The sequence below is a fragment of the Phascolarctos cinereus genome, unplaced genomic scaffold (genome assembly GCF_003287225.1).
Source record: "Phascolarctos cinereus isolate Bilbo 61053 unplaced genomic scaffold, phaCin_HiC Scaffold_7;HRSCAF=346, whole genome shotgun sequence".
Classification (NCBI taxonomy): domain Eukaryota; kingdom Metazoa; phylum Chordata; class Mammalia; order Diprotodontia; family Phascolarctidae; genus Phascolarctos; species Phascolarctos cinereus.
In genome coordinates, this window is record NW_027556180.1 from 20,525,109 (window position 1) to 20,551,974 (window position 26,866).

Below are 26,866 nucleotides of genomic sequence, written 5' to 3' on the forward strand. Positions count from 1 at the left end.
CACTCTCAAAGAACCTCTTCTCAGAAGAATGTTTTTAAATGAAATACATCAAATTACAAAGGAGGCCAATTATATTAAAATGCAGTTACTATGATATTAAATTTAAAAAAAAACCTTACATTCATGGCTCCCAGATTAAGAGCCCCAGCTCTAAACGTAGGATAATCCATAGTAATTCTGTTCAAGGCTGCCAGGAAAAGCTGTCTCACTTTTCTGTTTAGTTGAAATGCAGGCAACTCCGCAGACATTAAAAATCCCAGAATATATTCAGCTGGAGGAAGGAATCCACCTAGATTGCCTAATTCTGGCCAAATCAGAGCCCCAGAAGGACAAATGCTCACAAATTAGCTTAATGACATAAAAATGTACTTTGGATGGTAAGGAGAGGGGAAGGGAGGGGGAAGTCTCTACACAGCTGCCCCCAAGATCAACCAAGCCAAGCAAACAGTGCTCATTCTTAAAGACTGTCCTGGTCACTGGGGACACGAGTACAGAAGCAACATGCCCCTGCTCTCAAGAAGCTTATAGTCTAAAAGGAGAAACACCATGCACATATATAGTCATAAGAAACAAAACCAATCCAGGTAACGTGGCGGGGGTGGGGAGGGGTCTAGCAGCTGGAGGGATAAGGAAAGGCCTCATGTAAAAGGTGGCATTTGATCTGAGTCATGAAAGAAACCAGTGATTACGCAAGGCCAGGAGGGAGACTGTTCCGCCAGGGGCAATGGCCCCTGTGAAGGCCTGGAGCTAGGGATCGAGTGCAGAGAAGGAGGTATAGCAGGAAGGGCAGTCTGGCTGGAGAGGACTGTGTGACAGGTGGGGCCAGGTTGAGAAGGGCTTGAAAGACCCCACCCAGGAGTTTATTTGTAACCTTCGAGGAAGTAGGAAGGCACTGGAGTTATTGAGTAGAGACCATACCTGTTCTTTGGCAGTTATGTGAAGGATGGGTTGGAGTAGGGAGTGACTTGAGGCATGGAAACTAATTGGGAAGCTATTGGAATAAGTCTGGGGAGAGGGGATAGGCCCTGCACTAGGGTTGTGGCTACCCAAGTGGAGAGAAGGGGAGGTACACAAGAGATGTTGCAACAGTAGGAACAGCGAGATTTGGCAACTGATGGGATACAAGGGGTGAGTTGGAGACTGGGCACCTGGATGACTGAAAGGACAGTGGTGCCTTCTACCTTTTAGAGGAGGGATGATGATGAGTTCTGTCCTGGGTGTGTTGAAATTTGAGGGGCCCTAGAGAAATCCAGGGTGAGATGTCCAATAGGCGGTTTGTGCTGTAACGCTCTTGGGAAAGACTAGGGTAGATGGAGTCAGAAATGATCCTTAAATCCATGGGAGCTAATGGAATCACCAAGTGAGAAAATGTAGAAAGGAGAAAGAGGAGCCAGGGCACGCCCTTCGTCCATCCACAGATATGGAACGTGACGTGGATGATGAATGAACAGAGGAAACTGAGGTAGGCCAGACAGCTGAAAGGAGAATCAAGAGAGTGGTGTCAGGAAAACTCAGAGAGAATCCAGGAGAACATGGTGGTCAGACATGTGCAATAGTGCAGAAGTCAAGAAATGTGAGCACTGAGATAAGACAGTTAGCTCGGGCCAATGAGAGATCATTAGAAACTTTGCATTTAGGCTCATGATAGGAAGGATGTCCAATAATTTCAGTCACGAGGTCTCCTCCACTGGCCTGGCTTTGACTTGAGATAATTGCATTGAGAGCTAGAACTAGAAGCAACCTCAAAGGCCAACGAGTCCAACCCCTTCACGTTACAAAGAAGAAAACTGAGGTCCAGAGAAGACCCCTGACTTCCCCGCTGCCCCAGCGGAAGTATCCGAGGCAGGGCTCCCCAGGGCCAGTGTCCTTTCCACTGTATGGCCCATGCTGCCTCACGGTGCTACTTCTCCTAACCACCTGCCCCTTCTCCCCTCCCCATTCCCTTTCTGCTTACTCCTTCTCTTTTTTAACTCCTAATGATGTCCTTAGAGTTTTACAAGATGTGTGATGCTTTGTTTCTTACGTGTCTCTTCCCCTAAGTTAAGAGAAACAGAAATTGTCTAATACGGAGCCAAGATGCGGAAGAGGGTGAGGCTTCATTCCTGGTACCAGACAAGGCAGAGAATTACCCAGCATGCTCTCTCACCCTCCCCTCTTCCTACATTAGCATTCTGTGGCTCCCAGTGTAGTCATGTGTGAGGGCTTGTTAGTGATGGAAATGGACCCAGGCTCGGTAAAACAGCCAAGCCGTCACGGCCCTCCAGAGTACCACAGGGAAGGCGTGCAGGCTGAGGCTCCAGAGATGAAAAGCTTTTGTCCTTTCCAAATTTTCATAATTATCCTAAAAAGTGGCTTCTGTGGTGGGGTTTGAGCCAAAGCTGGCAAGCACCGAGAACCGCAACCGGCTTGTTCTTTGAGCAGAGAGAGGGTTTTATGGCCACTTAACAGAGCTAGCTGGATTCCCAGCATCGCTCAGCTTGTGCGTGTGTCCAGAATCTGGCCTGTGATCCTTACTCCAAAAGGAACAAGAGGAGAAGAGGATATGGGGCATCACAGGAGTCAAAATCTGGGATTGGAAGGGGCCTCAAAGGCGATCTTGGCAATCCCTTCATTTTACAGTTGGGGAAACAGAGGTCTGGGGAGATTAAGTGACTTGCCCAAGGTCACACAGTGAGGAGGCATCAGAAGCGAGATTTGAACCCTAGGCCTCTGACTTCAGAGCCAGTGCCCCCTCTACTGTGCCACACTGTCTCCTAAGAACCCCTAGAGAGAAAGGGATGTTTCATTCTACTGCCTTTGTGACCTTCATTTCTTTTCTTCTGGGCATTTGTTCAAGGAGATTAAGGAGGGGGTCAGTTTTCAAATGTGAACCATGGGACAGAGGGTTGGGGAGGGACATCATCTCCCTGATCCAGGCCCCAAAGTATCCTCACCATGATCAGGACTTGGAAACTGCCTCTGGGTGGTATGGTGGAAAGAAAAGTGGATGGAGAGTCCAAATCTGACTCTCATTTGAAATTAAGGCCAGCTCATGCAAAGGCCCCTAGATGCAGGACGGAGTGCAGTGTGTAAGAAACAACAAGAAGGCTGTTTGACTGAATTCTAGAGTAATCATTAGCATAATAATAAAAATAGCTTGTTTTTATAGCACTTTAAGGTTTGCGAAGCCCTTTACAAATATTACCTTGTTGTATCTACACAACAACGCTGGGAATGTAGGTGCTGTTATTATCATCCCCATTTTACAGATGAGGAAACTGAGGCAAACTGAGGTCAAGTGGCTTGCCAAAGATCACACAGCTAGTAAATGTTTGAAGTCACGTTTGAAATCAGGGCTTCCTGACTCCTGGTCCGGTGCTCTAGCCACTGCACCTCCAAGCTACCTGGGAATAGTTCCTGGAGGATTAGACTATGAGAGAAGGGAGATGTGTCATCGGGCAGAGATGCAAGGAGAGAAGGGAGTGGAAGACGGAAATGTTCTTCAGGCATTGAGGGACGGTGGAGGAAAAAGCACCTAGCGTGGAAAATCCCAATTAAGAGGCTATTCTCAGAGTTCCTGTAGAATATAATGAATGCCCAAACAATCAGCATACATTTATTAAGTGACTGATGTGTGCCAGGCATTGTGAGAAGGGGAGGGAGAAGATGGATGTGAAGAGAATTAGAAATTCAATCTACAGGACTTGGGATGGGATTGAATTGGACCTGGGGGGCAAGAAAAACAGGAAAGGCAAAGACGTTTCAAGCCCAGTTGACTGGGAAAATGGTGGCATCCTCAACAGAAGTTGGGGAAGAGGCCTGTGGGGGCATATGATGAATGGAGCTTTGCATAGATTGAGCTTGAGGTGCTGATGGTATACCCAGCCACAGATACCTGCAAGGCAACTGAAAATGAGGAACTAATGATCCAGGGAAGAGATAGAAGTATGGGAGTCTTCTGCAGAGATGTGGTTTTTGGAGCCAATTCACGAAATCCCTAAAGGAGAAAAGCCAGAGAAGAAAAGGGGACCCGAGACAGATGGGCCCACGTGGACGCTAGTAGAGAGGCGCCCACTTAGAGAGTATCCAGAGCCAAGGACACACATCCCAAGAAGCAGGGCTCCATTGTTCTTTGTTTTCTCATGGCATCCTCGCTCCCCCTTCACCCACCTGCACTCAGGACCTAAGAGCTAGCCTGCTGGCTTCCTCAACCTACTGCCTGGGCAGCTGAACCCTGGGCTGTCACAGCTGCCTCAGCCCCTCCTGACTCGCTCCACAAAGGTCTCTGCTCCTCTGGATGCCGACATGAGAGAAGAAGGAATCTTTGTCAAGCTGTATCAAACTCTGCCAGCCCCTATCCTGACGGGCATTACAGAATGTGGTTTGCTTTTTAAAGGCTACCAGGGATGTGGCTGAGTCTTCAGCCAGCCCCTAACAAACTACAACTCCTCCCATACTGGAGGAATTTCCTAAAGGGACAAGGAAACACAAACATTTCCTTCACAGGTTGTGCATGGATCATTCTCATCTTGTAGGCCCTTTACCTTTTGCAGAAAGGTTTATCTGCAGTAAGTGACCCACTTTGCCACGCCACTACCAGAATACGGTTGGGCTTGCAGATTTAGTACCATCTTCACAATTTTCTCCAGGATTGTTCCATCACTAAAAACATCTATAAGCACCTACCATGTGCCCGGCAAAAAAAAAAAACAGTCCCTGCCCTTGAGGACCTTATATTCTAAAGGGGCAGACAATGTGAAATTAAACAGAGGAGCTAGCAGACAGGACAGCTAGGTGGTGCAGTAGATAGAGCACTGAGGCTTGGAATCAGGAAGACTCATCTTCCTGAGTTCAAATCCAGCCTCAGACACTTACTGGCTATGTGACCCTGGGCAAGTCACTTCACCCTGTTTGCCTCAGTTTCCTTATCTGTAAAATGAGCTGAAGAAAGACAGGCAAACCCTCCAGTATCTCTGCCAAGAAAACCCCAAATTGGATCATAAAGAGTCAGAGACAACCTCCTCCTTTGCTTTCCTTCCTCCCTCCCACCATGATCAGAGCTGTTCGATTTTCCTAAACAAGGCATCTGCTTATTCAGCCCCAGTCATAAATGTAAAAGCACGTTTCAATGCAACAGACATTTTCATAAGCACCTGCTTTGTGCCAAGCAGCGGGCAAAACCAAAATTGAAACGCTGCTCACTCACAGAGCTGTTCTCCGGGGGGAAATACCGTGGACACAGATAAGTAAATAGAAAATAGATGATCAGGAAGCGCGAAGTGATTTGAAGGGTTCAGCAGGCCCACTGTAAACAGGGTGAGGGAGGGGAAGGGAGGCTTGTGAGAGGAGGGGGCGCTGGCACTGGGCCTTCAAGGAGGCACTCGGTTCTGAGAGGTGGCACTGAGGAGGGAGAGCATTCCAGTCATGGGGAAGGGGAGATAGCCTGTGCAAAGATCCTGAGGTGGGAAACGGAGCCTCTTACCCGAGGCATCTCCAGTAGGACGAAGGATAGGGCCTGTGAGGAGGAAAGCTGTGTGTCATCCAGTCTGGAAGGACTGACCAGAGCCAGAGTCTATAAGCACATAGCCAGCAATTTCACATACACCCACGCGCCCATAATGACCATCTAGCAATTCAAGTCAGCATCAAGACTCTGGCACCAGGCCTCACTTGTTTCGGGATAATTAAGGCTCACTAGAGAGGCTCTGTGGCGCTGTAGAGAGCGAGCTTCCCATTCAGAAGACCTGAGTTCAGGTCTTTGCTGCATTCTCAATGTGTGACCCTGGGTAAGTCATTTCCTTCACTGGACCCTCCGAGTGCTTCTTGGAGATTCCCTAAGACCGTGAGTTGTGGAGAAGGTGCCAACCTGCATTTCTAGGGGACTCCAGTATCAATTAAATCACAAGTCAAGTCTAATCCACACATCTAATCTCTCTATCGCATCTATCTAATCAAATGAGAATATTTGTAACGCGTTATCACAGTGGGGTTAGAGGCAGCTAAGTGACATAGAGGCTAGAGTCAGGACTGGAGTCAGGAAGACCTGAGTTTGGACACTAGCTGTATGACCCTGAGCAGGTCACCTAACCTCTGTCTGCCTCAGTTTCCCCATGAGTAAAATGGGGATACTAACAGTACCTACCTCCGGGATGGTTGTGAGGACCAAATGAGATATTTGTAAAGCACTTAACACAGTGCCTGGCACGTGGTAGGAACTTCACAAAAGGCTATTTCCTCTTCCATCATGGTAGGCATTTAATAAATACTCGTTTCCTGTTCCCCCTCCTATCTAATACCTATACATACAGAGTAACCTAGTCTATTATTAATCTTCCATCACATTTTATTATCCTTTTTTTCCCCAAATACATTTTACTGACTGTGTCTCATTTCAAAATTCAAAGCCGCATCTCTCTCTCCAAGCATATGGATCGGCTTGTGTGTGTATGGAATTCACACGCAGGTATTTTAGGACAGACATAATGACGAGCCCATCTTGCACAAACCTGAATATTTCCCATATTCTCTCTAAGCGACAAGTTTTAAGAAAAAATTGCGTGTTTACAGCTGCCCTTGGATAGTGGTAATTTATATTTTATGCTCCATCCCCTCTGAAATTCTCATGAAATAGAAAAAAAGATGTGGCATAAAAATATGGGTGATTATTCATTATATATACTGCTTATGAATAATGCATCAAAGATCCATTAAAACAAATGGAAAATAATGTATTTTAATGGCCTGTCCCGGAAAGAGTTGGGAATATTGAGTCAAGAATAACACAGTTGGGCATGTGGCTTTGGAGTCATGCTCTCACAGGCAGATAATGCAAAATGCACTTATGAAAGCTAAACCCACGGAAACTTACACCTGCAATAGTTTTACAATGAGCGCTGCACAACTGCTTTCCAAGAAGAAAATAATTGCAACCTGCCTTCATCATGATTTGCTATTCTCAAGCCTCTACTGAAGTATGGCTCTGATGCCTCCTTTTGTCAGAGAGGTGAGCCTGGATTCTCGAAAGCAAGACCCAAGGTCTTACCGAACTTTGAGTACAGGAAGGCCAGTCGGGTGCTGTATTTCTACCTGCTGTCTGAGGACCAGGCTAGCCTTAGCAAGCAAGGCTGGTCATTGCTTGGTGAATTCTATATTGGCCGTTATGATTCATGAAACAGTCTTCTAAGTAGTGTTAGGGCTCTGATCTCGGCCCAAGAAAGAAGTATTCACACTGGCAAAATCAAAGAGTGGAAAGCCCAATGGATTCCCAGTCCAAGAGGGTCAAGATCTGAATTTTCATTGTACTGCTTACTACCTGTGTGACTTTGGGGCAGTCATTTGACTCTTAGGCCTTTTTTTTTTTTTTGACTCTTCTATAAAATAAAGCTGCTGAACCAGATTGTGACTTCATCTAATTGGAGCGAGGAGGCTGTCTCATCCAACCCCCCTCATTTTACAAGGAGAAAACTGAGGTGAAATGACCGCCTGAGGTCATACAAGTAAGAAGCAGAACCAGGATTGGAGTCCTAAACCTGGTCTCCAAATCCTATGCTCTCTCCCCAGCACCATGGTCTTAAAGGTCACCACAAGCAAAGGTAACAATTGACAAAACTGAGGTTCAGAGGAGCCAAAGGACTTGCCCAGGGTCACACAGCTAGTATCAAGTGTCTGAGGCTGGATTTGAACTCAGGTCTTCCTGACTCCAAGGAACTGACTCTAATCCACTAATCCATTCTACCTCCATAAAGAATGCTCTGGGAGGCAGCTAGGTGGCACGGTGCATAGAGTTCCAGTCTTGGAGTCAGGAGGACCTGTGTTCAAATCCGACCTCAGACACTTGACACTTACTAGCTGTGTGACCCTGGACAAGTCACTTAACCTCATTACCTAACCAAATTTAAAAAAAAAAAAAACAAAAACAAAGAATGCTCTGAAAGAAGGGGCAGCTAGGTGGCATAGTGTATAGAATACCAGCCCTACAGTTAGGAGGACCTGAGTTCAAATCCAGCCTCAGACACTTGATACTAGCTGTGTGACCCTGGGCAAGTCATTTAACCTCAATTGCCTCGCAAAAAAAAAAAACCTCCAAGAATGCTCTGAAAGAAAAGCAAATACCAAGAGGCACCATGTTTGTTTTCTTGATATTGATCTTGCTTTCAAATGTCCATGCCTACAGCTTAGCAGCTTGAGGGTGACCCTGCTGTTCAGGGATGTCTTTAGAGAGAAAATCAGCAAAATAGAAGGCTGTGTGTAAATGCCTGAGTTATATTTGCTTGTGGTAAGCTGGAAAGTTGTTCCAAGGCTGTCTCTACTAGGAAAACACAGGATAGTGTTTCCTGGGGGAAATGAATGAGTACTGGATTTGAAATCAGAGCACCCGGGTTCTAATCCTCATTCTGTTAATACCTGGGTAACCTATCGCTTCCACTCACCTCTCTGAACCTCAGATTCCTTCTCTGCCAAATGTGGAATAGATAAGCCCAAGGTCCCTTCTGGCTCTAAATCTACAAATCTGTGACCCCCCAAGGCCTCAGGGTCCTCGTCCTTTAGATGGACAAAACGAGCCCGAAACTCTTCCAGCTCTCCATCTAGGATCTTACCCTTACTTCTCTTGGGGGTGGAGGAGAGCAGGCTAGAGGGAGGGTATTTTTCCATGAAAGGGGATTTACCATTCTTCAATTTATCCCATCATTATTTTCTTAGTAGTTAAGAAGGCCCTTCCTTTTTTTTAAACTTTGGCCATCCCCTCAGTCCACTCGTGACATCTCTGGAAATGATGGCCCTTATAGAGGAAGAGCAGCCAGTGATTCCCAGAGGGTTGGAAACTGACTGAGCGCCCTGTTCTAAATGCTGCATTGGAAATCCATCAGCAGTGAAGAGTAACTCAGAAATCTGTTGCCTATATCTCTGTCCTCTCTCTCTCTCTCTCTCTCTCTCTCTCTCTCTCTCTCTCTCTCTCTCTCTCTCTCTTTCTCTCTCTCTCTCTCTCTGTGTTTCTCTTGTCTCTATCTCATCTCTCCATCTCTCTCCTCCATACCTTCTCTCTCTCTTTCCCTTCCCTCTCCCAACCCTTCTTCTCTCTCTTTCTTTCCCTCCCTGTCCTCCTTTCATTCTAAATCTCTTTTCATTCTTCTCCACCCCTTTTGATGACTAGGACTCTATCATTAGAATACAGAAAGTTACTTCTAGATCCTTGGAATTCTCCAAAAGGCACAATGATCATTTCTCATTTCATGCTCACTGAGCCTTCTCCATGGAGAATATCTCCTGTTTTCAGACCCCTGGACTTCATTGGGAGTGACATCATGTTTTCTTGTTAATTGCTGGATGGTGCATAGGTGACAGGTGGTTTCTTAGGTAATCAGAAAGTCGACCTTTAGGAAGCGTCCCCAGCCAGCAAGTTCTACTTTAAACATAGCATACACCACATTTAGATGCTCCATAGAGCAAATGGTAATTGAGTAACCTAAATTAGATTCAAAGGGGGTGCCAGAACCAGAGCTGATTGTTAAATTTTCAATGTGAGCATTTAAATCTCAAAAGTTGGCAAACATTACAAATCAGGGCTTGATTTATTATTGTGTTGATTTTCTAGGCTTAATAAAATGATGGACAAAATGTTAATAATGCAGATTACATTTAAAAGACCATTGTTCCTTTGGAGATCTGGTTGTTAAATATTCACTACAGGTTTAGATCCCTTGAAACTCTCCCCCGATTAAGTGGATCCTCTATTTAAAGCCTGTTTCTGATGCCTCATGGTAGCAGAGGTGACCTTGGGCTCTTGAAGGTGTGCCAGTGGAACATAAGCCCTGACAGGTCCCACCAAACTGGAAAGGCTCTGAATGTGAACCTGGCAATGGGCTGGGTGCCCATCACCTGAGGACCAGTGGGGAAGCTCTGAGAGATTCTCAGCAGAAGATGCATTATTTTCACCTGCAGCAGCTCATGAAACCATCTGCCAAAGTCTAGAGCAGGTGGGGTCTGCATCAGGGGAGGGTCTCTGTGCCCACACCTAAATCCTAAATTCTCAGAGTGCTAGCTAGCTTCCCCCAGTGGTTACTGCTCTCCTCTCACCAGATTATTTTGTTTATTTCCCATATAGATTCATATTTTCTTTCCTATGTGCATGCCATTCTCCCTCCTCAGTAAAATGTCAATTCTGTGAGATCAAAACTCCATTTGTTTTCAGTCTTTCAAATTGATGGCAAGCAGCACCAGCTCTTGGCACGTAGTAGGTCTTCAATAAATCCTTGCTGCATGAATGAAGCTGAAGGTATTTCTTTATTTTTCCTAGCACGACTTTCAATTCCAAACAACTTGGACATATTACTACATTCATCTTTTTAATGTTTTATTTATGCTTTGAGGTTTTTTAACTTGATCCCTGCCTACAAATCCTTCCATTTAATGAAGAAAAACATTTACACAAAAGTAAACAACAAAGCATTTAGCAGAGCATGCAGCATCCCACTGCTGTAGCCCCTGCCTCTCAGGAAGCGTTCTGGGTCAGGACCCTTCCTAGGTGAGGAAAGGATCCCAAGAGATTAGCTAATCCATCACCCTGCTCAGGACAGCTCCGGCAAGAGGACCAACCTATCTGCAGATGTCAAGTAGCTGCTCTGAGAGCCTAGCTGGGAATGTGTCCCTTCATCTTAATCCATGCTCAGAGCTCAGCGAAAAGCAAAGAATCCCTCCTGAAACCTGAGCCCATTGTAAGGTATTTTTTACTACAGTCCCTTCAGAACCATTCACTGTCATGTCACATAATTTCCTTTTCTAGAGTCACATTCTTGGTGATTAGTTCTGTAAAGAATTATGGCGCTCACCCTACAAAAAGGTCTACGTAGCTTCCCACTGCGATAAAGCTGTACTAAGGCGATTTCTTGCATTTTTACCCAAGTGGTCTTTCTTATTTCACTCCCTCTGACTGCTAAATCCTGCCCACTTCCCTTTGGACTCTTAGAAGCATTAGATTGGATAAACGCTTCTGGTTTGGTCTTCAATTTGAAATCATCATCCCCTGAGAGTAATCTCTTGGAACAGGACTGGAGAACTTATTATCAGAATTAACAATGATTCAAGGCAAAAACCTAGAGGCCTTAAATAAGCTTAGCTGTGGTGATGTGGGAAGAGCACTGTGTCTAGTGTCAAAAGCTCTGGGTTCAAATCACTCCTCTGATATATACTGCCCTTGTAACCTCAGTCAAGGCCCTTGATCTTCCTGGGATCTCCGTTTCCTCATTTTACAAATGAAAAAGAGTTGGATTTGATTGTCTTTGAAGTCTCTTCCAGATCTGGGTCTCAGATCTTATTTCTATTAGGTATGGAACAGTCTCTATGTGCTCTCTCTGTCTGTATGTATGTCTCTCTGTGTCTTTCTGTCTGTCTCTGTTTCTGTCTGTCTCTGTCTCTCTCCTTTCTCTGTCTCTGTTTAACTATCTCTCCTTTCTGTCTCTCTCTCTTTGTCTCTGTCTCTCTCTCTATATATATATAAGCATACACACACACACACACACACACACAGAGATGAATAAATAGATGCATCAAACTAGTCTCACGCAAGGAAAGTGTGTCCCCAGCAGAAGACGTGGCATGTGTAGACCAACGTTCTTAAAGGTGCCAGGAAAGCCTTCCCCCTCTCCTAGCCGCCATCGACTTGACAGTGCTTGGAACGCAGTAAGCACTGAATACACACTTACTGGTTGCTGAACAGCTATTATTCCTTAGCACAAGCCTCTGCCCAAGGGCAGAGGAGAGCACCGTGTGCTCGGGGGAGCCCAGATGTGTTGTGCAGTAGAAAGCACCCAAAACTATCATTAATCACAGATTTCAACCATAGGTGGCACCAGACTACCATTGCTGCCTTGTCGTCTGGCAACTCGGATCACTTTATGTTTATTTGTTCCTGATTGCTTTGAATCAGAGGAAGTATCTTAAGTGGTCTCTGGGAGAATTGGCATGTTAGCATTTAGCCTATTTGGGAATAAAGTTTCATATGCATGGGGGAGGTTGCTACTAGCCATAGAGAAGAGACAGGAGTGCTAATGGGAGTCCAGACCCTGTGACCTGGCTCAGATTAGTTCAATGAACACTTCTTGGAAATCTGGGGGAGAGTTCATGAGACAGCGGCTGTGTAGTTAGGTTTAAGAACTGGCTTTGAAGCCAAGAAGACCCGAGTTCAAATCCCACCTTGGACTCATATGGTATGACATTGGGAAAAAATCACTTAACCTTTCAGGATTATGGGCAATTTTCTAAGACAAAAGTTGCAGAAAGTTGGCTCCCTGAATTGGTAGGAATCCCTTCACCCAGAAATTCCAGATACCAATAAAATCATGGATCTAATTCCTCTCCCTTCTTGAAGATCACATATAGACTGGGGCTAATGGTAGTACTGTGGGAAATGCTCTTTTCAACTAATTATCAAATAGTATTGACTGTAAGACATCTAGTCCAAGACCTTGATGGAAAAACTGAGGCCCCAAGAGTTTGTGCCTTGCCCAAGGTCATACAGGTAGTAAGTGACAGCATCAGGATTTGAACCCGGGCCTTCTACTTCCAAATACAGCATTCTTAAAGAATACTACATAGAAGTCCCAGAATAAGATCCTGGTAGGGGCTTACGTGCACATATGGACAGTACTATGCTACAGCTGTAATTTAAGTTACCTTTGGAGACTAAACTTCCAAAGGCAGGACATTCCATAGAGACTGAGTCACCTAGAGATTTGTGGAGAACCAGCTGCCTGGAGTCCATGTGGCTCCTAAGGGCTCTTCTGGTCTTCCAGGCTCTCTGGGCCAAGCGTTCAACACCAAATATCTCAGCACTGAATCTTCATAGGGCAAGAATTCTTGTTCTTACGGGTTGAAGCCCTTTGGCAGTCAGATAAAACCTATAGACTTCTTCTCAAAAGAACATGTTTAAATAATTCCAGTTAGAAGTCAGTGAAAACAGAGAGATGCCATTTTTTTCCATCCAAGTTCACGGACATCCTGAACTCCTGAGATCTATCCATAGAACCCTAAGGGGTCCGTAAATCCTAGGTTCACAATTGCTATTTCAGACCGCATCGGCCTGGATCTGTGGGTCCTCTATACTTGTGGATGCTTGCTCTTTTTTTTTTTCAAAAAGAACATAAACTCTCAATGGTGGTGGTTGGCAAATATTTTCCCTAAGACATTCCTGTTATAAATTACTTGAAAAACAATTGTCTGGGACAGCTAGGTGGCACAGTGGATACAGCAGCAGCCCTGGATTCAGGAGGACCTGAGTTCAAATCTGGCCTCAGTCACATAATACTTACTAGCTGTGTGATCCTGGGCAAGTCACTTAACCCCATTGCCTAGCCAAAAAAAAAAAAAAAGAAAGAAAGAAAAAACAATTGTCTGTGTTCTCCTCCTGAAGGCTTTCTCCTCCAGGTGAGGTAGCATTTGTTCTGGGGTATTTAGTTGTATCTAACCTACTGCAGGACTGTCGAGTCTGAACCAAGGCAGCACCCAAGCCAGTAGCCATCTTTGTCCTTCCAAAGACTCCAGTAGATCTGAATATGGCCGGGGGTGAAAATCAGTTAGAAAATAGCCCATCGGCTCCAACTCCAGGCATGAGGGTAGAGGATGAGGCTTTTCCCATTCATGTCACAGAGATGCCTCTGAAATGGATTACCAGAACTTAGAAAATAAAACAACATCAATGGCTGACTTTGGCCAGGACTTTGAGGTTTGTGAAGCATATACTATGTATGTAGAGTGTCCCAAAATCCTTTAATGCATTTTGAGGCTACTAAAGCTTCCTGATTCCAAAGCTCTTTTTCACTTTGCTAACGCAGAGGACAAAAGTAAGGGTCGTGACTTGCCCTGGATCACACAAATAAGTGAGTAATTACATGGAATTTAACCCCAGGTGCCTCCTGACTCTGGATGCAGTTTAAGACACTCTAAACAATAATAACGTTACTGCTTTGGGAAAGATAAGGGCGAGGAGCAAAAGAGGTTGCCAGACCTATGATTTCTTTTGAATATCCATTAACAAGTCATCTGGAACCACCTTAGAGAGCTGCCTGGCACATTAAACAGTTAGCTAAGTGACTTGTCCAGGGTCGAACATCTACTGCATGTCAGCAATTAAACCTACATCTTCCTGATTCCAAAGCTGGTATTCTCATTCTCATTCATTCTCTCTCTCTCTCTCTCTCTCTCTCTCTCTCTCTCTCTCTCTCTCTCTCTCTCTCTCTCTCTCTCTCTTTCCCTCTCTCTCCTCTCTCCTCTCCCTCCCTCCCTCCCTCCCCCTCCCTTCCTCCCTCCCTAGGCTCTCAAGCCACTGCATCTGTTGGAAATCGTTTCCTGAAAACGCTTTTCTCAAGGAAATAATCTGATTGCAGCTGAAAAAGAAAACCACAAAGTTACAGTTCACTGTTCTTTTTTTTTTCTTTTTTGGTCTAGGCTACAAAGTGGGATGAACTTGCAAATTTGTTTTGTGAATGACAGCGGCAGTGACAAAGACAGTGATGCAGATGACAGTAAGACAGAAACAAGTCTGGACACCCCTTTGTCACCTATGGTAAGACAGCCATGGTATGGATACCCATGGAGATACTTAACTCCCCATGTGTCCTGTCACTGAGCTCACCAAGCTACCCAGTCCATTAGGAGACAAGAGTTGGTACTGGAAAGGCAGGTGAAATTTCTCATACTTCTTAAGCTCTTAGAAAATTATAATTAGTGAAGGAGGAAATTATGGTACATTAAAAGTGCAAGCAAGGTTTTAAAGTTATGCAGTGACTTTGAAATAAATACAAGCTGAATATTCTAATGCAGGAAATATATGAGGCATCATTCTCTTCCCAGGTGAGCTTGTAAGTACAAACTCCAGCCATTATTGGTTACCACCAAAAAGACCATCAGGTTAGTAGATAGAGTGTTGGAGTTGGAACCAGGAAGACCTGGGTTCAAATCCTCCCTTTGACATTTACTGTGTGACCCTGAGCAAGTCACTTAGCTTCCTCCTTAATAAAAGGAAGAGGTTGACTAGATGTCTATAAAGTCTGTTACAGCTCTAACTTTATGATCTGATACTTGGCACAAAGATGCACAAATACAAAATGCATAGAAGGTCAATTAAAGTAATTTTATGGGAGAGCAATAAGAACCGGCAAGGCTGGGAAAGGCTTCATGTAAAAAGTAGTCCCTGGGCTGAATCTTAAAGGAAAATGAAGACTCCAAAAGGAGTAAGTGAGAAGGGAGCACTGGAGGCCTGGGAAGATGCTATTCAAAGGTGATTTTCTCTATTGATGATCAGATGCTGAGAGAGGTGGTTCATTTCTGCTCATTGAGTGTCACAGTTTCTTTTGCTTCACCAAGTGTGATCCTCCCTGTTGTGCCCCGGATTGCATAAACTTTGGATTAAATTTCAGAATGCCCTTTGACTCTTTTTGTTTTGTCTGGCTACTCACAAAAAAAAAAAGAGGCTGGGTCAAGGGAAGCTTTAATCTTACAAATTCAAATCTCTCTTATAATTCATTGCATCATTCCCCTCTCATCCTGCTCAGACTGAAATCAGAAAGCTTCATTTCCCTCTGCTCCTGGCATTGACTAAAAAGGCATTTGGGGGGTTAGCTTCAGCACCAAGGACACCAAAATCATGTAGTGAGATACACAAGTGGAAAAGCGAACATTGATTCAAACCCAAAGCATTCTGACATACAAAGTTGTTGTAAAATAGAAGAGTGATTCTGCCGCTCTCTAATGGGCATCCATTTCCTGGAAGGTGGAAAAAGAAAAGAAGTTCCCAATTGTGGCTGTTCTTGTCACCCCACAGAGCAAGCAGAGCTCTTCCTACTCTGACAGAGACACAACTGAAGAGGAGTCGGAGTCCCTGGATGATATGGATTTCCTCACCAGACAAAGGAAGCTGCAGGCAGAAGCCAAGATGGCGCTCGCTATGGCCAAACCAATGGCCAAGATGCAAGTAGAAGTGGAGAAACAAAACAGGAAAAAATCTCCAGTGGCCGATCTCGTAAGTGTCCACACAGACGTTTAGAAAGCTGTAGAGCGGCCGTTGTCATCTCAGTCCTTCCCTACTCAGAGTTGCACAATCCTGGATTTCTCAATGGCATTTTTTAGAAAAGTACCCAATGTCATTGAGAAACAGGTCATTGAGATTCTTTTTGTTCCCAGGACTCTGTCTGTTGCTATATGGTAGCTATATAAGCAAAAGACTTCTCAAAAGGGAAATTGACATTAGAAAAAGGACATTTAGAACTAGAAGGGACCTTGGAAATAATCATCCAATCTCTTCTCTAGCCCATTTTACAGATAGAAACTTGAAGCCAAGAGAGATTAATATATTAGTTCAAGTCCCCATAGTGAGTCAGTAATAAAATTTCATTTTCAACCGCTCTCCTCCTCCCAAGCCAGTGTCCTTTCTGCTCTACCAAACTTTCATTTTTTCTTGTATGAATTGCTGAATTTTTGAAATTTGTATTTCTTGCTGAATTTTACTTAATATGTATGTCTTAATTGGTTTCCCTAGGTCATATTAGCCATATGTTCAGAAACTCTTGAACCCCAATGAATTTTTAAAATTCAATCTCTTAAAAATGGTTTAGTCATAAGTTATCATTCTTTGCAGTGGGGGAAATACTAGAAACCTCTACAAATGCATGAGTAAAGCAAGGATTTTCCCCATTGTTATTCACGTAGGTCTAGAAATGCTAGTAATAGCAATCAGATGGGGGGGGAATTAAAGGCATAAACACAGGAAAAGAAAAGACAAAAGTATCTCTTTTGCTGATGCCATAATGTTTTATTTAGAGAAACCCCAGAGACTTAGCAAAGAAGCTAATTGAGATAATCAATAGATTCAGTAAAGTAGCAGGATACAAAATAAATCCACAAAAAGTGTGTGGTCATATCAATTTCCTTATTTGTATATTTCATATTTCCAACCCTAGTTGTATGATGCATCAGAGAGCTCTTTACTGCTCATTTGGTTCATAGTACCCTAAGGTAGTACAGATTCCTAGATCTATCCCTTCAGAAAACTCCCAGTTTAATAATGTTACTAAAAAGCCAGTCAGAAAGTTTTTGACATAAGAACTATTCTAAAGTAGTTTGGACAAAAAGCACCTGCACACCCACTGATCCAGGGCACTGTTACTAGAGACATAAATTGAGATACTTTAAAAGTATACTTCCTAAATTAATAGTAACAGAATAGCAATACATAGTCTTCCTTTTTTATGGAATAATGGACAGTGTCCTGACCTTGAAGTAGGAAGTCTGGATTTGAATACCTTCTCACTAAGTTCCCAGTTGTATGACAAACTCTCAAGTTCCTTCTTCTATAAAATAGGGATTTTAATCTTGATCAGTCGTTTCATAGGATTGTTGAAAAGAAAGTGCTTTATAAACCTTAGAATATCATGTATTGTGAATCAGGATGATGATTATGGTGGTGGTGGTGTTGGTAATGATGTTAATGGTAGTGGTGGTGGTGGTGGTGGTGGGTGGTGGTGGTGGTGGTGGTGGTGGTGTTGGTAATGATGTTAATGGTAGTGATGATGGTGGTGGTGGTGGTGGTGGTGGTGGTGGTGGTAATGGTGATGGTGGTGGTGGTGGTGGTGGGTGGTGGTGGTGGTGGTGGTGTTGGTAATGATGTTAATGGTAGTGATGGTGGTGGTGGTGGTAATGGTGATGGTGGTGGTGGTGGTAATGGTGATGGTGGTGGTGGTGATGGTGGTGGTGGTGGTGGTGGTGGTGTTGGTAATGATGTTAATGGTAGTGATGGTGGTGGTGGTGGTAATGGTGATGGTGGTGGTGGTGGTGGTGGTGGTGGTGATGGTAGTGATGGTGGTGGTGGTGGTGGTAATGGTGGTGTTGGTAATGATGTTAATGGTGGTGATGGTGGTGGTGGTGGTGATGGTGGTGGTGGTGGTGGTGGTGGTGGTGGTGGTGGTGGTGGTGTGGTGGTGATGGTGATGGTGGTGGTGGTGGTGGTGGTGGTGGTGGTGGTGGTGGTGATGAGTGGATTTCTTGGGGCAGCTGATTGATCAAGCAGTCCTATTTAAGTCTCTTTCCCCTTCCCTTCCTGATCTTTAGCTGCCACATATGCCTCATATAAGTGAATGTTTGATGAAAAGAAGTTTAAAACCTACTGACCTGAGAGACATGACCATTGGGCAGCTACAAGTGATAGTCAATGATCTCCACTCCCAAATAGAGAGTAAGTATAAGACACGTCATGTTGTCCAACTGAATTCAACCTTTATTAAGCACCTGCTATATGCAATATAGTGTACTAGGTGCTGGCAGAGAGATGTTTAGATAAACCACAGTCTTGATCTTCCTTGAACTGATAGTCTGCTAGAAGGACTTGACATGTAAATAAATAGTTATGCCTTGAATTAGCTATGTGAGGAAACATTGAATGTTTTAAGATGGAGCTGAGGATAACCTAGATATCTTTATCATAGTAATTTGACAAGTATATGAGTACCCACTTAGGTGTTCATCTGTTCGTATGAAGGGGACAGGGACTTCTGGCTGAGATAAGAGTGTAAAAATCTCAGAGGAACCCAGGTCTAGGCCATTTTGACTTAAGGGATCTACAAAGGGCACCAGACCGAGCAATGCCCAAGAAAACCAAAGAGAAACATCAGAAAGCTCGTTCATCCTGACCGAGACAAAAACAGAATGAGAAGCTGCAGTTGCTGAAAGATGGGACCTATCAGAGAAGGCAGCACAAAATCAGATGAACTGATCACGGGCCTACGGCAGAGGTCTGACTAGAGAAGCCCCTGCAGGAGGGAAAGAAGATCCTGGCATCATCTCAGTGAGGGAAGCCCCAGGGAGGGGAGTAAACTCTAGTAGGACCCTGACCAGGGATAACCAGCCACCCACCTCTGACCGGGGATCTGGTGCCTGGACAGTACTCAGAGGGCAGACACAACAAAAGTGGCAGCCAGAGGCAAGCGCCCAGGAAAATAGGCTCAGAGCCAAACGGGACCCGAGCACTTCATTCAAGAGTGTAGGAGAAGGTGGAGGCCCTAGCAAAAAGTCCTGAATCAGGAGCTGAGGCTCAAAATACGAAGAAACCCAAAGAACCTCACTGACCGCTATGGAGAAGCATTATGGATCGAGACATAAACCCGGAAGAGGATAATTCCACAACACTGATGATATAATGGGAAGTCAAGACATAAATAGTACATTAGAATCCTGATGGCTTCAAAGGTCACAGTGGAAATCAAATAGGAAAAACTGGAGGGACTGGTAGTTGGTTTTTTTCTGTTTTGATGACCTTAACCAAGGAAATAAAAGGGAAGTATGTATGATTGTAGGGAAGAAATGAGGAAGAGAGATGCAGTACTTACTATTTCTTATAATTGGGGTGTGTAAGAAGAATATACATAATGTGAGAAGGAGTAAGGTGCAGAAATAACATTCACTTCATTCTTATCTAGACCAAACAAAAGAGTTTTACACACACACACACATGCACACACGCACATGCACACACACATACAGAGTTTAGTGTATTACAACGTTTAATTAAAGAGGGAAACAAGTTAAGGACAGGTAATAAGAAATTTAAGAGGAAAGATAAAGTTGGAAGGACCATAGCCACAACTACAACAAACTTCAGTTTTGGCAGACAGATAATAACCAGAGGTCTAAAAGCGGGGCAGAGGTATAAGAACCCAGTGAATGATGAGAATCTGGGCCAGGGAAATAGATGGCACAGTGGATAGAATACCAGGCCTGATGTCAGGAAGATTTATCTTTCCTGAGATCAAATCTGGCCTCACACACTTACTAGCTGTGTGACCCTTTGTCACGTAACCCCATGTTCCTCAGTTTCCTCATCTGTCAAATGAACTGGAGAAGGAAAGGGCAAACCACTCCAGTATCTTTGCCAAGAAAATCCCAAATCAAGTCACGAAGAGTCAGGCACAACTGAAAATGACTGAACAGCAACAACAATGGAATGACAATAAATAATTTAAATAATTGGAGAAATACTCATTATTCATACTTGAGCCATGCCGGTACGATCAAATGTAAACATTACCTAAATTTATTTTTTCGGTGCTATGCCAACCAAACTGCTGAAGGGTTACTTTGTAGAACTAGAAAAAAATAATAACAAAATTAATCTAGAGGAGCCAATGGCCAAAAATCTCATGAGGAAAATGGGGAAAATGGGAAAGAAGAGGATTTAGCAGTCCCAAAAAGCAATTATCAGCTAAGCTATTTAGTGCTAGTTAAAAATAGCAAAGTAGATCAGTGGGACAGATCAGAAACACGCTTCAGAAGTGCATGAGCATGACAGCACAGAGTGAGGAAAAACAGAGTTCCCAAATACTGATGGAAGAACTCATTATTCAATAAAAACTGGGGGTAAAACTGCAAAACAATGTGGCAGAAATTTGGTTCACATCAACATTTCACACTATATCCCACAACCAGCCTCAAAAGATACCTGACCTAAATACAAATCGATTAGGAGATAAAATTATGGGTAAGAGCTCTTGACCAAACAAGAGACCAAGAGAAAGCCATGTTTTAGTACAACTATTCTGTGAACAATTTGGAATTAGGTCCAAAAAGTCACTAACTTGTACACATTGTTTGACCCAGCAATACTTCTGCTAGACTGATATCCCAAAGAGTTCAAAGAAAGAAGGAAAATCCCCATCAGTACAAAAATACTCACAGCATTTTTTGATGTAGCAAAGAACAGGAAAATGAGGGTCCATCAGTTGGGGGATGGCCAACCAAGTTCTAGCATATGAATGGAATGGAATGTTCTTGTGCCTTAACAAAAGGTACAAGGGGCAGTTAGGTGGCACAGTGGATAGAGCATCAGCCCTGGGGTCAGGAGGATCTGAGTTCAAATCCAACCTCAGACCCTTGACACTTACTAGCTGTGTGACCTTGGACAAGTCACTTAACCTCGACTGCCTTGCCTTTCCCCCTTCCCTCAAAATGTACAGTTCAGAGAACCCTGGGAGGACTTGTATAAACTCAAGGAGAGTTAAGTGAGAAAACCAGGAGGAGCATTCATACAAAGTCTGCAGTATTATAAAGAAAAGTGTTCAAATACTTGCAAACTCTCATCAAGGCAATATGAGAAGAATGCTCTTGGCAAGCCCAGCGTCAGAGGAGTGGTGATGAAACCTGCTTCCTATCTATTTACATCGATAAACTATTTGGAGCTCAGAGGAAAAAGAATCAGGTTCAATAAAATGTATGTAAATAAAGCTGCCAATTCTCTATCTGGGAATGATTTTCTTTTCTTAAATTAAAAAAATATATAGTTCACAGTTTCCCTTCACAGAGAATAAGTGACAACCAATGCCAGTCACAGAAGAGCTTTCAAGTCCATTCCACCATTTTCCTGTTCTGTTCTTCGCCGTTCGTGAGATCACAGAGTTGGTGTCTGGTCGTTTTTGAAAGATCCGCATGAGGTTCTAGTTCGTAGACTCTCCATGTCGGAAGGGGTCTCAGAGACCAGTCTAGTCCAACCCACGCCTCGCCAAGAATCCCAGCTACAGCATACCCAGCAAGTGGCCGTCCCGTCTTTTCTTGAAGGCCTCCAAAGAAGGGGAACCCATTACCCGCAGTGGCAGCCCCTTCTTCTTGGGCATAGCTCCTGCTGTCGGGATGTTCAAGTCACATTGGATCTTGAATTAACATTGGTGCTATTTATAATTTTAGAAGCAAGTAGCCAGTCTGTAAGTATTTATTATGTTCTTGCTTTGTACTAGACACAATGCATGAAGGAATGAAGGAATGAATAAATGAATGAATGAAAAAGTGATGTGCAAAACACTCTTCTAAATGTGGGAGATACAGGTAGTAAAGTAAGACAGTCCCTGCCCTCAGGAGGCTCTCTAATATAGGGAGACCACAAATACAGATGGTCCAGGGGACGTCATTTTCCTCCCTTGGCACACGGTGCCCCTGTTCTTTCCTTCAGGGGACCTTGATGCTTTAGCCAGGCCCATCTGCCTGTGCCAAACTATAAGGACACAAACAAAACCAAAAACAGTCCCTGCCCTCAAGGAGCTTACGTCTCAATGGGAGAGACAACATGTAAATAAACAAGATGTGTGCAGGGTAGACGGACAGCAACCTTAGAGGAGAAGGCAGCTGGGGAGACCTAGAAAGGCCTCCTGAAGAAAGCAGTATTTGATCTGAGTCTTCAAGTTAAGAAAGCCTGGGATTCGAAGAGGCAGGCATACATACTGCTTTTTAGATGGGGGTGCATATTTAAAGCTGAGACTCTGGGGGTCCGTATGTTCTTTGGGCCCCCTGCCACATGGAGGTCCTCAGGTGGAGGTTAAACCTACAAGCCTAGTTCTATTGAGGCGAAACCCTACGGCTCCCTGGGAGAATTCTTGTTGTGGAAAGAGAAAAACATGCCACTTACCCGGCCCTTCCGGTAGCGCTGGCCAAGTGAGCACATGTGACTCTTACTCCATAAGGGCTGGAATTATTCCCACAGATGTGGCTTTTATTCCAGGGCCTTGCTGTTGTTTTTCTTTCGGGCCTACCTTCTCCCAAGAGGCTAATTAAGTTCTTCCTGCTGTATCTCCAGTTTCAGATGGTAGCACTAATCTGATATTTCTTATTTCTTTGTAACATCATTCTTGCTGGGAGGCTGACTACATGCATCTTTCCCCAGGGTGACTTTAAGGGTTAGGAGCAGTGGGTCTTAATAGAAGACCATCAGGCCTCAGACTCTCATCACGAAAGTGGCATTCTTCTTTTCTCTCTCCCAACCAGAGGAACATTGTAGTGATGCAACCTTCCTATTTCTCATATTAGACTCAGTGTCCATACTTGTACAGGATTCAGGAGCATAGCAAGTAGCAAGACTTACACATTCAACAAGTGTGAAGGTGTGCAGAATCATCTCAAACCAAAGTGACTCGAGAAGGTACACGCACTGGAAAAATCAACTGTACAAGTATAGCCATTTATCAACATAGAGATCAGAGTTCCAAGATCCCGCAAATTAGAGTCTCTAAAATTGAAAGTCCTGGGTAAATAATCTCTTGAGGGGTCCCTGTAAATAAGAAAGGCTCAATTTTTTATCCCAGCCCAGGCCTCTTCATGTAGTGAATGGCTGAGAGAATTCCTCTCTCAGAGCCAGGATGCCCCAACTGCCCCCTCAGGATTCTAAGGTACACTGAGGGATTTGAGGGGGGTCTCTTTTTCCACCATGATTACCACAAACTTCCACCAGCAGTGTTCCCTTCATTGTTAGGGGCCCAAAAACTAACACCCAGTTCCATTTAACCACTTAATACAGATAGCTATAACAAGAGGGATATTTACCTCAAAGACATAGCGAGAACAAACATACAAATATGTCTCCTGAACATATCAGTCATACTCTACTCTATTCCACTTTGGTCTCTCGTGGGAAGCTCATAATTTACCTCAGTTCCTTCATAGCATTGGTCCCACCAAAGCCAAAATCTTTGCTGGACGAGTCCCTTTCTGAGCTTCCACTGGACTGGAGCCCTGAAGGTCACTCTTTGCTTCTCAGAGCATCATTGCTTCACTGGGTCTCGAACCTAGACCTTGGAATTCTAGGATTCTGAAGCACCATCTTGGACCCTTTGAACTCACAAGATGTTGGTGTCTTCACTCCCTTCACCTAGAACCAAGAAGAATAAACATAGATTCCAAGGACCAAGGCCATATGGCTTCAGAGAAGACCCAACATCTTTCCTCTTACAGGCTGGTCTCTTAGCAGATGCTGTGAACAAGAGTCAGTAAGACCCCCCAAGAGTGAATGAAGCCAAAGAGCAGCAATGGTGCTCTGAACACCAGGTGGTTTGAAAACTTTAATGTGGTCTCAGCTCTTTTTGAAACAAATTCTTACCTTTTTTCTTCCCCCTTAACAAGCTATTTTCTTAATAGAAATTTCTTTTCCCACTTTGGTAGCGCTGTACTTTTTTTTAATCTCCTGACTCTCTTTCTTTCAACATTGTTATTTGGAACACAATTTCCTGGTTGGGGGAACTGGCCACATGTATTATAAAAATTAAATGCCAGACCAGTCCAGAGCACATCAGATCAGACTAGACCAGACCAGATCATACCAGACAACACCAGACAACACAGCCCAAAACGGTATTTATTAAATGCCTACTATGTACGGAGCAGACAGAACATGCACATTGTTGACATTCATGGCATACTTGCATCTCCTCTGAATAGGTGACTATATCAGGAATAATTCCATTCAGTCGCAGTAGCATTTACTAAATGTTTAGTTGGTACCGTACAATGAGCCTGACTGGGGAGACAAAAGACCTGAAGGAATTTGTGTTCTATTGAGTACACTCTGCTGAGCTGAAATTCTGTATTTACACACGTAAGCTCTTTGTCCGTCGTTCCTGCAGAGGACCAACACAGATAAATTAAATGAATATAAATAAATAAAAGTGATTTCTCCACGAAAGAATCACTTAGCAACTGAGGAAATCTGGAAAGGCTTCTTGGAGGAGAAAGCCTCTGAGCTGCACCTTGGAAACTGAGTTTCCACGAGGCAGAGGTGAGGATGGGCAGCATTCCTGGCCTTGTTTATGCAGTCGAATTAACTAAAATAATGTAAATGAAGAAACATACTAAAAACTAACTGAAGTCAAGTCCGTTGCAATGGTCAATGTTGGTTCATACGACCAGTGTAAAAGCATTCTTGCTTTCTTTCTTTTAAGGAAGAGGTCAGCAAGCTGACTTGAGGGCCAAATGTAGCTCCCTGCCTGTTTTTATACCTCCTGCTGCCCATTTTCGTACATCCTACAAGCTAAGAATGATTTTACATTTTAAAATTCAACAAAATTTTATTTTCAAATGTTTGCTGACTCTTGTTTTCAGAACTGGTCAGCTATAAGTTTGGAATATTACATGCTCTACCATTCCCGATTGCTATGTCAGATATTTGCCTAACTGTTATTCATTGGTTTGCCTGTTTGTTTTAAGGGAGTGGGGTATTAGAAAGGGATTATTGTGTCAAAACAAGATACATCAATAAAACTGTCCTAAAGTGCTATCGTCCTGGAAATACCCTGGAAGCCTGGCCAGCCATATCACTACAGCTACCTTGAAATCTTCATGCTAAAAGCAAAAGTCAGTGGCTTGGGGGTAGAGAGCAGTAGAGCCTTCAGGGACCCCTGGCTGTGATAAATAGCGGCCGTTCTCTTCTCCCCCACGCGGTTCTGAAATGAAAGGAGGCGTCGGGCTCCAGGCTCACACACCCTTTCACGTCTTGATGCTGGTCTGTCTTTGCTTCGGTCCCAGGCTTGAACGAAGAGCTGGTGCAGCTGCTTCTCATCCGAGATGAACTACACACAGAGCAAGACGCCATGCTGGTTGACATAGAAGATTTGACTAGGTGAGTGTGGCGGGCAATAATGTGATTTCTAGCCTTTGTGCTATGGACTTACTGTATCACTGCCACCACTCCCGGGAGAAAGTGAGTTCCTTGAGGGCAGGAACCATTTCACTGCTTGTCTTCGTACCCCCGGTGCCCAACATGGCATCTGGCACATCGTAGGCACTTGTGTGGACTGGATTGGATTAGGGCATCTCAGAATTCCTTCTGTAATGATAATAACAGCTAACATTTGTATAGCACTGAGTATATGCCAGGTGTTATGCTACGCACGTTACAGATTTATCACACTGATCCTCAAAACAACCCAGAAAGGTAGGTGCTGTTATCATTCCCATTTTGCAGATGAGGAAACTGAGGCAAACAGGGTGAAGGGATTTGCCCAAGATCACACAGCTAGTAAGTGTCTGAGCCCAAATTTGAACCCAGGTCTTCCTAACTCCAGTCCAATGCTCTGGCCACAATACCACCATGCTCAGGACACAGTTTGTGTGTGTGTGTGTGTGTGTGTGTGTGTGTGTGTGTGTGTGTGACAATATTGGCTATTTCTCTACGGAAAAGACAGATTTTTTTTAAGGCCTCGTAAAAAGCATCCCCTCTGTGACTGCCATTTTCAGCTCCTAGTCCTGACTAAATGCATTGCTTTCTTAGCCACCGCAGAAGCGGGGTCCATTTTCATTGTATCACAACCTTTCAGGCAGCCCCAGGTCCTAGTATGTACAGACAGACTCCCCAGTGGGACCTCCACTGATTCCATCAGACAGAACTGTCCCCAGTAAGGAAGGGGCCCTGAGCCCATGCAGGAAGGCCATGGAGGCCACCCTCCACCTCCTTCTTCCCCATGCATAGGAGGTAGCCTTGGAAAGAGCCCTGCCTGGCCCTGGCTTCTACCAGGCCCAGCACCTGCTGACAGATTGCGCTTCCTGCATGGTGAATCTCAAACTAGAACCTCTCATTTGGCCTGAGCTGCAGCAGCCTCCCTGCCAAGGGGTAACAAATGCCTCCCTCCCCCAGACACAAACAAAGTATGTCAAAGCTAGTCAGATGGCACGGTTCTTAAGCTCACCCACAAGACGCATGACCATCACAGGGGACACAGGACACTGAAATGCTCCAAGAGGCTATTTGGGCAGTGTGTAGGATGCCTCCTTCCCCAGGGGCCCAACCTGATTGGTCTAGAGAAAGAGGCAGAATTTCTGAGATGACCACTACATATACACAGTCTGCTGCCACCCCAAAGAAACTTAGCACCTGCCTGACTCACACCCCTCTCTTCACAGACGAGGAAACAAGGTTGCCCAAGTGCCCACAGGGCAACAGCATGAAGACTAAAAGTCCAGGTCTCCTATCCCCTAGCCAAGGGCTGGCTCTACTAATGAGGGTCCAGGCAAGCAGAATTAGTGGGCAGCAAGGGGTAGTGGAAAGAGCCCCAAACTCAGAGACAGAAAACCTGGCTTCCATTTCTGACTACGTACT

General features: G+C 44.3%; 1 protein-coding gene across 10 annotated transcripts in view; it reads left to right on the plus strand.

The window, feature by feature from the left end:
* Positions 1-26,866, plus strand: part of SCHIP1 (schwannomin interacting protein 1) — a 652,642-nt gene that overhangs the window by 617,724 nt on the left and 8,052 nt on the right. For all 10 annotated transcript variants that reach the window (XM_020988859.2, XM_020988861.2, XM_020988860.2 and 7 more), the window contains 4 exons: positions 14,419-14,536; positions 15,794-15,991; positions 18,076-18,199; positions 25,297-25,390. In XM_020988859.2, coding sequence (XP_020844518.1) covers positions 14,419-14,536; positions 15,794-15,991; positions 18,076-18,199; positions 25,297-25,390 — 534 coding nt within the window. The remainder of the gene's footprint in view (positions 1-14,418; positions 14,537-15,793; positions 15,992-18,075; positions 18,200-25,296; positions 25,391-26,866) is intronic.